We start from the raw sequence: 13,894 nt of genomic DNA, 5'->3' as shown, positions 1-13,894 counted from the left end.
CTCACAGATACTGAGGGATAACTGTACCTTGTTTCAGATGGTTAAGGCAGGTGTATAGACTTGTAAAAACTCTTCAAATTGAATACCTAAGATCTGTGCATTTTATTGAATGAAAAAAATCCAAGAAAGAAGGTAGGTTGTGATGGTATATAGCACTTATAATGAATAGTATAGCTATGCTTATTTGTATTGAAAAACTACTTATGCTCTGAATATTTTAAGTGAAATAAATGAAACTACTGGCTTTAAAAATATAAATCTTTTTCAGATTTTGATTCATTAAATCTGTAAATTTAAAATGCCCTTAACTGATTTGAGGAAGCCAAACTTTAGGATAGAACACTTTCTTGGGAAACATTTAACTTATGCCAAGTTACTGAGAGGTTTTCCTTTAAGCTGGTCCTTCTCAACATATTTATCAAAATAGTCATGCAAAAATCAAGCAATCTTTACCACTTGCTCTGTTAAAAGTGCTATTTACATGTTGCAGAATAGTAGGAATAACCTGACTTTGGGTAGGGTACTACGTTCCCAACCCCATGTCATATAGATTCATGACTGCATAGGATTTATAACATCTGCTTATTACATAGTTGAGAAGTCAGATAGCTATCCTATCTTTTTTTTTTTTTGAGACAGAGTCTCGCTCTGTTGCCCGGGCTGGAGTGCAATGGTGCAACCTCAGCTCACTGCAATCTCCATCTCCTGGATTCAAGCAATTATCCTACCTCAGCCTCCCAGGTAACCCGGATTACAGGTGCCTGCCATCATGCCCAGCTAATTTTTGTATTTTTAGCAGAGACGAGGTTTCACCATGTTGGCCAAGTTGGTCTTGAAACCTGACCTCAGGTGATCCACCTGCCTCCCTCGGCCTCCCAAAGTGCTGGGATTACAGGTGTGAGCCACCACGCCCGGCCCCATTTCTTTCTTTTTTTTTTTGAGACAGGGTCTGGCACTGTCACCCAGGCTGCAGTACAGCGATGTGATCTCGGCTCACTGCAACCTCCATCTCTTGGGTTCGATCAATGCTCCTGACTCAGTCTCCCAAGTATATGGGACTACAGGCACACATCACCACACCCAGCTGAATTTTTTTTTGGAGATAGGGTCTACCTCTGTCACCCAGGCTGGAGTGCAGAGGCACGATCTCAGCTCACCACAGCCTCTGCCTCCTGGGTTCCAGCGATTCTCCAGTCTCAGCCTCCTGAATAGCTGGAATTACAGGTGCACACCACCATGCCCAGCTAATTTTTCTATTTTTAGCAGAGACAGGGTTTCGCCATGTTGGCCAGGCTGGTCTCAAACTCCTGACTTCAGTCGATTCACCTACTTCAGCCTCCCAAATTGCTGGGATTACAGGTGTGAGCTACCACACCCCACCTGAATTTTGTATTTTTTGAAGAGATGGGGTTTCACCATGTTGCCCAGGCTGGTTTCAAACTCGTGAGCTCAAGTGATCCACCCACCTCAGCCTCCCAAAGTTCTATGAATACAGGCATGAGCGACCAAACCCAGCCTTTCCATTATGTTTTCTAATAGCCTACTTTTCTTATGGTATCTTAATGTAATTTCGTTGTATCCTTAGTATCCTTTATCATGCTTTGGTTTTACTTATCTGTCTGATTAAGATTTTAAGTACCCCATTATAGCATCCTTGTAACGAACAGATAATCCATATTATTTGGAAAATCAGAATGACATTTAGAGTATACCAAATTGTACTGCTTGCCATTTCCAATATTCCCCTCTTTCTCGTTAGCCTCACACAATGTATTTCCTTACTGTCCATATTCTTCTTATATGGAAATACCATTCATTTCTCCTCTCCCTGTTGTGCCTAAATCCTACTAATTTTAAATACTCAAACTATTTATTTCATAAATACTTCACTTATGCTCCTAATTAAAAGTTATCTGAATTCCTGTTTAGTGTCCTGTAGTTATCTTAAGTATTTAAGATATTCTAACATACTCGTTTTTTGTGTACGTGTCATGAAGACATTGTTAGTTTATTCTCAGAGTTCTTTGAATAACATCTTTCTCATAATAGGCACTTAAATATTAAATGAATATTTTGCAAAATAAAACCCAAATACAAAACAATATATAGCTATACTTGAGTTTATATTGCCAAGGTCCCATATGAAAAATATATTTATCTTTAATTCGGGGAAGTACATACTAGTGATGCTGTCCGTATAGTAGCAAAGTGTTCTCGATTACGATAGTGTGATTTGTGACGAGATACTTGGGGTGGAGATTGTGGATCTGTTGCTCTTGTTCTAGGATCTCCCTCTTCTCTGTAATTTTCTTCCTCCTAGGCAAAAAAAAAAAAAAAAAAAAGATAATACTACGTAAGGTGAACAGTTTGTTTGAATCTTTATGGAAATTAAAGTTTAAAGACAACTTGATCAACAAATCTCAAAGACGTAATTTTAAAAAGCAAAACCAAAAAGTAGAAATGCTGTTCTTTTTTCTTTTCTTCTTTTTTAGAAACAGGGTCTCGCTCTGTCACCCAGATTGAAGTACAGTAATGTGACCATAGCTCACTGTAGCTTCAACCTCCCAGGCTCAAACCATCTGCCTACCTCAGACTCCTGAGAAGTTGGAACTACAGGCACGGGCCATCAGGCCAGGCTAATTTTATTTTTTTAGAAACAAGGTCTCCCTATGTTGACTAGGCTGGTCTAGAACTCCTGGGCTCAAGCAATCCTCCCTCCTTGGCCTTCCAAAGTGCTGGGATTACAGGTGCAAGCCAGTATGTCCAGCTTTATTTTCAATATAATTAGAATTAGAATAAATTATCTGTACAGGGTATAAAATAGTACACAGACTCAGGATAAGAAAATGCACATGACTAGATTGATTGATTGGTTTGTTTGTTTGAGACAGGGTCTCACTTTGTCACCCAGGTTGGAGTGCAGCGGTACCCTGAATGGCTCACCACAGCCTCAACTTCCTGGGCTCAAGCAATCCTCCCACCTCAGCCTCCCAAGTAGCCAGGACCACAGGCATGCACCACCATGCTAGCTAACTTTTGTATTTTTTGTAGAGATGGGGTTCTGCCATGTTGCCCAGGCTGGTCTTGAACTACTGGGCTCAAGCAATCTGCCTGCCTTGGCCTTCCAAAGTGCTGGGATTAGAGGCGTGAGTCACTGTGCCTGGCACATGACTAGATTTATATCCTACCGATTATGTGCAAAATTGAAAAGCTTTAACATAACTTGAAAACAAAAATGATGAAACATGTAGCCAATATAGTCAATGTTTTAAACAGGAGTAATAGAAAATTGCTCAAAGCCTCTTGGATTTTGGAAGCAATGGAGCTATCTTTATAATACTTCTGCCATCTGTCCAAAATAAGCAAAAACAAAAACAGTTGCAAAAAATTGAAGGACTGATATCTTTTCCTGAACTCAATCTATTAGCTGAATAGAAAATCAGTTAAGTAGCAACCAATTAATTGTGGGAATAATTTTTTGTTGTTGTTGTTGTTGTTGTTGCCCAGAACGCAGTGCAGTAGTATGATCAAGGCTCATCGCAGCCTTGATTTCCCAGGCTCAACTGATCCTCCACTACTCAGTGGGCCTTCACTACTCAGCCTCTTGAGTAGCTGGGGCCACAGGCATGTGCCACCCCTGGCTATTTTTTTTTCTTTAATGGATGGAGTCTCCCTATGTTGTCCAGGCTGGTCTTGAACTCCCGGCCTCAAGTGATACTCCTGCCTCAGCCTCCCCAAGTGCTGGGATTATAGGAATGAGCCACAGCGCTCAGCCCATTTTAACCATTTTAAGTGGTATTAATTATACTCTCAATGATGTACAGCTATCATTATTACTTCCAAAACTTTTTCATCAACCCAAACAGAAACTACATCCATTAGCAATAACTATTTTGACCTCCACCCAGTCTCTGGTAACTCCTAACATACTTTCTGTCACTATGAATTTGCACATTTTAGATATTTTATACAAGTTTAATTATACAATATTTGTCCTTCTGTGTCTAGACTTTCATCACTTAACATGTTTTCAAGATTTATCCATATGGCAGCATGTATTAGAACTTCATTCCTTTTTATAGCTGAATAATATTCTACTGGATGTAAAAACCACAATTTTTTTTGGTTTTTTGAGACAGAGTCTCATTCTGTTGCCAGGTTGGAGTGCAGTGGCATGATCTCGACTCACTGCAACCTCTGCCTCCTGGGTTCAAGCGATTCTTCTGCCTCAGCCTCCTGAGTAGCTGGGATTACAGGTGTGTGCCACCACGCTTGGCTAATTTTTATATTTTTAGTAAAGACAGGGTTTCACCATGTTGGCCAGGATGGTCTCAATCTCTTGACTTCATGATCCGCCTGCCTCGGCCTCCCAAAATGCTGGGATTACAGGCATAAGCCACCATGCCCAGCCTATAAACTACAATTTGTTAATACATCCGTTGATGAATAATTTGGGTTGTTTCCATCTTTTAGCCATTGTACCTACTACTTTTAGATAGTAACACAAGCTGTGAAGTGAAAAAGGAAGCGTTCCTATTTTTGTTTGTTCGTTTTTTGAGATAGTCTCACTCTGTCACCCAGGCTGAGGTGCAGTGGTGCAATCTTGGCTCATTGAAAACCTCTACTTCCTGGGTTCAAGTGAACCTACCACCTTAGCCTCCTGAGTAGCTGAGATTAGAAGCATGCACCACCAAGCCGAGCTAATTTTTAAATTTTTTTTTTTTTTTTTGAGACGGAGTCTTGCTCTGTCACCCAGGCTGGAGTGCAGTGGCCAGATCTCTCAGCTCACTGCAAGCTCCGCCTCCTGGGTTCACGCCATTCTCCTGCCTCAGCCTCCCTAGTAGCTGGGACTACAGGCGCCCACCACCTCGCCCGGCTAGTTTTTGTATTTTTTTTAGTAGAGACGGGGTTTCACCGTGTTAGCCAGGATGGTCTCGATCTCCTGACCTCGTGATCCGCCCATCTCGGCCTCCCAAAGTGCTGGGATTACAGGCTTGAGCCACCGCACCCGGCCTAATTTTTAAATTTTTGGTAGAGACAGGGTTTCACCATGTTGCCCAGGCTGGTCTCCAACTCCAGGCTCAAGCAATCTGCCTGCCTCAGCTTCCCAAAATGCTAGAATTACAGGGGTGGGCCTCCACTCCCAGCCTCAGCATTCCTATTAATTGTTAAAAGGAGTTACCTGACTTTTCAATATTTTTCAGGTTTAACATTTTATACTCAAAAGGGTAAAGAGTAATGCAGCAAACACCCACATTTCCTAAACCCAGAATCTAGTTTTCTACAATTATATTCAGCTTTATTTTTAGGAGAGAGGCTGGGTGCAGTGGCTCACGCCTGTAATCCCTGTACTTTGGGAGGCCGATGCAGGTGGATCACTTGAGGTTGGGAGTTCGAGACCAGCCTGGCCAACATGATGAAACCTCTTCTCTACTAAAAATACAAAAAATTAGCTGGGCGTGGTGGCACGCACCTGTAATCCCAGCTACTCAGGAGGCTGAGGCATGAGAATTGCTTGAATCTGAGAGGCGGAGGCTGCAATGAGCCAAGATGGTGCCACTGCACTCCAGACTGGGCAGCAAGAGCAAAACTCCGTCTCAAAAAAAAAAAAGATACAAACGCCTTGGCGTGGTGGTTCACACCTGTAATCCCAGCACTTTGGGAGGCTGAGGTGGGTGGATCACTTGAGGTCAGGAGTTTGAGACTAGCCTGGCCAACATGGTGAAACCCCATCTCTACTAAGAATACAAAAATTAGTCAGGCAGGGTGGCACACACCTGTAATTCCAGCTACTTGGGAGGCTGAGGCAGGATGATCGCTTGAACCTGAGACGTGGAGGTTGCAGTGGGCCAAGACTGGGGCCACTGCACTCCAGCCTGGGTGAGAGTGAGACTCCGTCTCAAAAAAAAAAAAAAAAAAGATATAAACATTATGGACAACAGAAAATTCACTTTTGATCATCACTCATCCCAACCATTTCTCCACTCCCCAAAGGCAACCATTGTCATTAATTTTATGTGTATCCTTTCTATTTTTTAGTATTTTATTTTCCACATAAATAATGTCAAATAATATATTTGAGGTTTCTGTACTTTTTCTTCTAATATTTTGAGATAGTTCCACATTCTTTTTGTATTCTCAAAACACAATTTTCCAAATGGAGATAACAGGTTAGGAGTTAACAAGGCTTTTTCCATTAAAAAATGCTCCAAACTTCTTTTTTTTTGAGACAGGGTCTCACTCTGTCGCCCAGGCTGGACTGCAGTCGTGCGATCTTGGTTCACTGCAACCTCCGCCTCCCAGGTTCAAGTGATTCTCCCACCTCAACCTCCGAAGTAGCTGGGAGTATGGAAGTACAGGCACGTGCCACTAAGCCTGGCTAATTTCTTTTATTTTTAGTAGAGACAGGGTTTCACCATGTTGGCCAGGCTAGTCTTGAACTCCTGGCCTCAAGTGATACACCCGGCTTGGCCTCCCAAAGTGCTGGGATTATACGCATGAGCCACTGCGCCCGGCCATGTTCCCAAACTTCGGGAAACTTCCTTCTCCTCCTTCTTCCTTCTCTTAAACTAATAGACGAAGAAAACAGTTTACCAACATTGAATTTTTTTCATTGAAATCCAAATACTCACAGGTTTTAAATGGATAACAGAACTGTTAGACATCACTGTGTGGTCTCCCTCCATCATGTCTAGCTCACTCTTGTCATCTGAGACATCTGGAAGACTGTTAACACTACTGCTTTGGCTGCTGGCACTGATGGACATGCTGGGAATGGATTGATTACTTCCAACACTATTCACTGTTCCTGTCCGGCCAACACCATGATCTTGTTCCTAAGAGAAAAGAACATTCAAATTCAGTTAAAATATTTATATGTATCTCTCTCTTCTGAATTCTTGATTATAAGCACCTAGCATACCACTTGGCAGACAGTCTCAGAAAGTTGGTCTACCATGAGAAATTGCTTTTATTTTCCAAGACCAAGAAGTTTATCAACTGTTAGTTTATTGAAAAACAAAAATGATCAACAAGTAAATCACAAAAAAACTCAGCCAACTGTCTAAAACAAAGTCAGCTGATCACTTTTGGGTGATTTTCAAAGTAGAATATTTTCTCTAAATTGCTTGATATTTTAAAATAACCATTTATACTTTTCATGGGGCATATATAGGGATCCTGCTAATTTCTCAATAATTCTTGGTTAATACAAATCCCTCCTCTAAAAAAAAAAAAAGCACTGGCTATTCTGGGTACAGTGCCTATGGGGTAGCCCTGCTCCATAAGGAGCATTTAAAAAAAAAAAAAAAGTATTAGAAACTTCATTGTAGTTGTTACTCTTTTTTATTAAATCAGCCTTTCATAAGTAGATTCTTCTTTCCTCTGGAAAACATAGTCTCCAGATGACCTTTCCCTTCCTCTCTTCCTTCCTTTCTTTCTTTTTCTTTTTTGTATTTCAATAGGTTTTTCGGGAACACTAGATTATCTTTTTACCACTAAATAATTTAACATTAGTTCCTACCTATTCTTGTGTAAACTAATAATTACATATTATATTATTTCAAATCACAATCATAAGAATGTTATTCTGATGTAAACAAGCAGGTGTAGTACCTGGGCACTAACATTACAGTAGTCTTACCATACCAGAATTATTTAAGATACGTAGAATTTAATAAACACAGACATATATGTAGATAGGGACTTTTCTTACATCCCTAGCCTAACACATATATTGTTAACAATTTAACTACATAGAATTTTATTAATTTCACTTTATTAAAGTATTTCACATATCTGAAATAATCCCAAACAATTTTCTAGTGACTACCATTAAGAACTAAAAAAAAATCCCCAAATCCAAAAATTGTAAGTTTAGAAAGTCTTATATTTGACAGTTCATTAATTATTTAGTGATATTAAAAAGAAAAAGAAACTATTGCTCATGGTTTCAGAATGCAAAGTGGTCTCTCTCGATGGAAAGCAATAGAAAAGAATAAAATTTTCGAATTCTGACGGGACAAAGAAGAAACAAAATATTTAGAGGGAAAAAATAGCTTTACACATAATATACTTTGTATGTATATTTCTTCATGAGGAAGTTCTGTAACACTTCTACAGCAAATCTGTATTTCCATTCTCCCTAAGAGGCAAGACAGAACTTGGTCTTGAGAGTAAAAGAGGTATGAATTTGAACCCATGTTCCTCTACCTACAGTGAGCAACTTAATTTATTCTGAGCCTTGCTTTTGGTATCTGTAAAATGAGTATTTTAGAACAATGTAGGCCAGGCGTGGTGGCTCACACCTGTAATCCCAGCACTTCGGGAGGCTGAGGCAGATGAATCACTTGAGGCCAGGAGACGGAGAACAGCCTGGCCAACATAGCGAAACCCCATCTCTACTAAAAATACAAAAAATTAGTTGGGCGTGGTGGCGCACCTGTAGTCCCAGCTACTTGGGAGGCAGAAGGGGGAGAATTGCTTGAACCCAGGAGGTGGAGATTGCAGTGAGCCGAGATTGTGACACTGTACTCCAAACTGGGCTACAGAGCAAGACCCTGTCTAAAAAAAAAAAAAAGAATGGTGTAGATGGAATGAAATCAAGTTTCTTTGGTGACACAATAGAATGCCTAGTAACTTTCTCATGACTTCTGAGAGAGTACATTCAACCTTCAGATTCTGTATTTCAAGAACTTCCAAAAGCACATCATATGGAACTGGACAAAAGGTCAAAAAAGGGCTCAGACTGGGCACAGTGGCCCATGCCTGTAATCCCAGCACTTTGGGAGGCCGAGGCGGGTGGGCCACCTGAGGTCAGGAGTTCAAGACCAGCCTGGCCAATGTGGTGAAACCCCGTCTCTACTAAAAATACAAAAAATAAAATAAAATAAAAACTAGCTGGGTGTGGTGGTGTGCACCTGTAATCCCAGCTACTCGGAAGGCTGAGGCAGGAGAATCGCTTGAACCAGGGAAGTGGAGGTTGCAGTGAGCCGAGATTACGTCATTGCACTCCAACGTGGGCAACAAGAACAAAACTCCGCCGGGCACGGTGGCTCAAGCCTGTAATCCCAGCACTCTGGGAGGCCGAGACGGGCGGATCATGAGGTCAGGAGTTTGAGACCATCCTGGCTAACACGGTGAAACCCCGTCTCTACTAAAAAAATACAAAAAGCTAGCTGGGCAAGGTGGCTGGTGCCTGTAGTCCCAGCTACTCGGGAGGCTGAGGCAGGAGAATGGCGTAAACCCGGGAGGCGGAGCTTGCAGTGAGCTGAGATCCGGCCACTGCACTCCAGCCTGGGCGACAGAGCGAGACTCCGTCTCAAAAAAAAAAAAAAAAAGAAAAGAACAAAACTCCATCTCAAAAAAACAAAAAAGGTTCGGTGGTCAAGAAATTAGTGAAGGACTATATTAAACAAAAGTGAACAGGTTTCTTTAACAAAGGACTTCTCAGAACCTTCACTATGACACTGTGTACCATAAAGGGGCATGTAATCTAACATGATTAAAGACTTAAAAAAAATTTTTTTTTAATTTTTCTTATTTCTCCAAGAAAAAGGGACCTTTTTTAAATTCCTAACTGGGATTTTATAGGACCAAGAGTAAGAAAATACAACCTGGAAACCATTGGTATATAAGGTAAATTATGGCAGGGCAAGATGCATAAGGAAAGAAACCAATAGTGCAAATTCAATATTGGAGTCATTTTTTATCTGTTACCTCTTCTTCTTCCTGTGCTTCTACTGCTGGTCCGTTATGTGCCTCCTGGAAAAGGAGTTTCTTCATCTTTCGATACTGCAGATTGTCCAGCTCTCTTACTGCATCCTTTGTCCTCTGAATGAGATCTATTAACACGGTTTCAGGGCGCTCCCGAAGAACAAACATGTGCTAGATAGGGGAGAAGGTAAAAGGTTGATTTTTTTTCAATTAGTGCCAAGGTACTCCTTCTCAGACCCTAGAGATAATATTCTATGATAGATAATACATATAATCTATAGCTACATAATTCTGTTAAATTTCTCCTATTTATAAAATTATCATTACATACATATACTGTGTGTATACACAACTACCCTTTTTCTTTATTTTGAACATAATATTTTTGTTGGCCAACTAAAAATGCAGAGTTAAAATAATTGAAGGGTCTAAACACTAAGAATTAAGTCCAATCAGAGCTCTCAAGGTTTACATACTCTAAGAACTGATGATTTCACACAAAAGACATACTCAGTTCTGAGTCATACTAGTTTCAACAGGAATGTATTTAATGAGAGTGAATTATGAAAGATGAATTTAGATATTAGATATTGGGTTCCTTTATATGCTGGTGAACAATATTCTGCATAAAATACAGAGATTAAAAGCCATTAAATTATTACTGTTTTTTATCACTAGCGTTTAATATAATTTCACCTTATCAAACACAAAAAGTAGAAAAAACAATTCCACCATTATGATGATCACAGTTACATTGCAATATACTTCTTTTCAGAAATTTTCTATGTATAAAATTTTTTTTTTTTTTTTGAGACGGAGTCTCACTGTGTCGCCCAGGCTGGAGTGCAGTGGCCGGATCTCAGCTCACTGCAAGCTCCGCCTCCTGGGTTTACACCATTCTCCTGCCTCAGCCTCCCGAGTAGCTGGGACTACAGGCGCCCGCCACCACGCCCGGCTAGTTTTTTGTATTTTTTAGTAGAGACGGGGTTTCACTGTGTTAGCCAGGATGGTCTCAATCTCCTGACCTTGTGATCCGCCCGTCTCGGCCTCCCAAAGTGCTGGGATTACAGGCTTGAGCCATCGCGCCCAGCCGTATAAAATGTTTTGTAGATACATAGTTAGCATGTAAATTCCAGAAAGACATATTCTGCCATCCCTTGAGTTCCATAAGATATCCCTGAATTCCTAAGACAACTTTTACCTCTTTTGTTAGCTCACATTTATTTCTTCTTTAAGCAAAGAGTTGTAACTATGAATTGTAGCCCACTGTAACCTCAAACTCCTGGGCTCAAGCAATCCTCCCACTTCAGCCTCTCAAGCAGCTAGGACTACAGGTGTGTACCACCATGTCCAGCTAATTTTATGGAGGTAGAGTTAAACTCCTGGCCTCAAGTGACCCTTCCATCTTGGCCTCCCAAAGTATTGGGTTGCAGGCATGAGCCACTATGCACAGCCTCTATACAATATTTTATTCAATTTTCACAGTCATAATAAAATAAGTATTATTATTTTAGCTGGGCACAGTGGCTTATACCTGTTACCACAGTACTTTGGGAGGTCAAGGTAGGCAGATCACTTGAGACCAGGAGTTCAAGAACAGCCTGGCCAATAGTGAAACCCTAAAAATATAAAAAATTAGCAGGGCGTGGAGGCATATGCCTGTAATCTTAGCTACTCGGGAGGCTGAGGCACGAGAATCACTTAAAGCTCAGAGGCGGAGGTTGCAGTGAGCTGAGATCACATAACTGCACTCCAGCCTAGGTGACAGAGCAAGACTCTGTCTCAAAAACAAAAAAAAATTATTATTTCAAATTCATAAACGTAATGCCTGTAGAATACTTCATCAAATGTTTGTGCCCAAATTACCTAACCATTACTCTAATTTGAGGCAACTATTTCTAATTTTTAATTCCTTGATAAACAGCTTCATATATCAAAATTTTTTCGTTAGTTTTTTTCTTTATGATAGACTGCAACAGAAATGTAATTAGGCCAAAAGATAAGAAGCTCATGATAAATACTTCCTATCATTTTAAATAGGGCTGTGATAATATATACTAGGGGCCAGGCAAATGAATACTATTAATATATGCAGACTTAGAATCTAATCACCAAATGCTAGTGGGCTGGGTTACTACTACATGAGTTAGAAAGGTTTCTTTTGCTTCTATTTGGCAAATGTAAGAAGCCAGTCACATTCTTCCTTTTTTTTTTTTTTGAGATGTAGTTTCCTCTGACTGCCCAGGCTGGAGTGCAATGGTGCCATCTCAGCTCACCACAACCTCCAACTCCTGGGTTCAAGCGATTCTCCTGCCTCAGCCTCCTGAGTAGCTGGGATTACAGGCATGCGCCACCATGTCCGGCTAATTTTGTATTTTTAAAAGAGAGAGGGTTTCTCCATGTTGGTCAGGCTGGTCTGGAACTCCCGACCTCAGGTTATCTGCCTGCCTTGGCCTCCCAAAGTGCTGGGATTACAGGCGTGAGCCACTGTGCCCGGCCATTCTTCCTTTTTCTTTAATTTGGTGTATACCACTATTTACAATATTGTCTTCTTTCTTACTTTCTTTTTTTTTTTTTTTTTGAGACGGAGTCTCGCTCTGTCGCCCAGGCTGGAGTTCAGTGGCGTGATCTCGGCTCACTGCCAGCTCCGCCTTCTGAGTTCACACCATTCTCCTGCCTCAGCCTCCCGAGTAGCTGGGACTACAGGCACCGCCACCACGCCCGGCTAATTTTTTGTATTTTTAGTAGAGATGGGGTTTCACTGTGTTAGCCAGGATGGTCTCAATCTCCTGACCTCGTGATCCACCTGCCTTGGCCTCCCAAAGTGCTGGGATTACAGGTGTGAGCCACCGCACATGGCCCCCTTTTTTTTTTGAGACACAGTCTCACTCTGTCTCCCAGGCTAGAGTGCAGTGGTGCAATCTTGGCTGATTGCAACCTCTACCTCCTGGGGTTCAAGCGATTTTCGTGCCTCAGCCTCCTGAGTATTTGGGACTACATGAGTCCACCACCACGCCTGACTAATTTTTGTATTATTAGTAAAGACAGGGTTTCACCATTTTGGCCAGGCTGGTCTCAAACTGCTGACCTCAAGGGATCTGCCCACCTCGGCCTCCCAAAGAGCTGGGGTTACAGGCATGGGCCACCACACCCAGCCTACTATTTACAATATTGTTTTATCCAAAAACAAAACCTTATATTTATTTATTTATTTGGAGAAGGGCTTTTGCTCTTGCTGCCCAGGCTGGAGTGCAATGGTGCGATCTCAAGTCACCACTACCTCTGCCCCCTGGGTCAAGTGATTTTCCTGCCTCAGCCTCCCGAGTAGCTGGGATTACAGGCATGCGCCACCACGACCAGTTAATTTTGTTTTTTTTTTTTTTTTTTGTAGAGACATGATTTCTCCATGTTGGTTAGGCTGGTCTTGAACTCCCGACCTCAGATGATCTACCCGTCTTGTCCTCCCAAAATGCTGGGATTACAGGTGTAAGCCACTGCACCCGGCCAAAACCTTCTATTTCTAAGTTTCGCTGTTTGTTAGATTTTGCTTATTTTTTTTAACCAACATAATTCCTAGGTATATTAAAGCTTCTACTAGCTACTGTGAGTGCCTGTGTATTCAGGCTTTCATTTCTGAAATGACAAGTAAGCTTACTGCCTGGAATTTCTCAAGCATTACTGAAATTTTGCATGGTTTTTCTATACACTGTGGCTGCAAATAATACTACTGAATATATATGTGACCCTTTCAAATTAACTTGTGGCTTTAACTGATGTGTCAGTGAAAATAAACTGAATTTCCTTGAAATTCTAAAACATTAGTGTAAATATAGTTGACTTAAATCTTACAGTGAAAGATTAAGAAGATTCCTTAGGGTCCCAAAAAGATAGTCAAATTCTACTTATTACTGCCTAATCTAGATGTTTTAAGAACTATATTAAATTCAACAACACTACTATTGCTATTAATAAGACAGTCAATGCCCAAATGAAATAATTTTTTAAGACCAGAAAGCATACACTAATCATGTATTTAGTCAACCAAGCCTGTTGAAAACTCAACAGAACTCACATATTTTTAAAATATTTCATTGCTAAGTTAGAAAAATATATTTCCAAAAAAGGAAGCAAAGATATTATTTCCATTTTTAAGTTTCTCTTCTCCAACATATTATGTAAA

The 13,894-nt window shown here is 40.8% G+C and overlaps 1 protein-coding gene across 4 annotated transcripts in view; it reads right to left on the bottom strand.

Moving 5' to 3' along the window:
* The window catches only part of TAOK1 (TAO kinase 1), a 178,849-nt gene that overhangs the window by 42,862 nt on the left and 122,093 nt on the right, over positions 1-13,894 (bottom strand). For all 4 annotated transcript variants that reach the window (XM_033184399.1, XM_033184398.1, XM_033184397.1 and 1 more), the window contains 3 exons: positions 9,718-9,885; positions 6,633-6,836; positions 2,182-2,316 (listed from right to left, as the gene is read on the bottom strand). In XM_033184399.1, the coding sequence (XP_033040290.1) occupies positions 2,182-2,316; positions 6,633-6,836; positions 9,718-9,885 (507 nt within the window). The remainder of the gene's footprint in view (positions 1-2,181; positions 2,317-6,632; positions 6,837-9,717; positions 9,886-13,894) is intronic.

This window comes from Trachypithecus francoisi, unplaced genomic scaffold (assembly GCF_009764315.1).
Source record: "Trachypithecus francoisi isolate TF-2019V2 unplaced genomic scaffold, Tfra_2.0 Lachesis_group20, whole genome shotgun sequence".
Lineage (NCBI taxonomy): Eukaryota > Metazoa > Chordata > Mammalia > Primates > Cercopithecidae > Trachypithecus > Trachypithecus francoisi.
The sequence above is the reverse complement of the archived record's forward strand: the minus strand, read 5'-3'. Positions and strand labels throughout refer to the sequence as shown.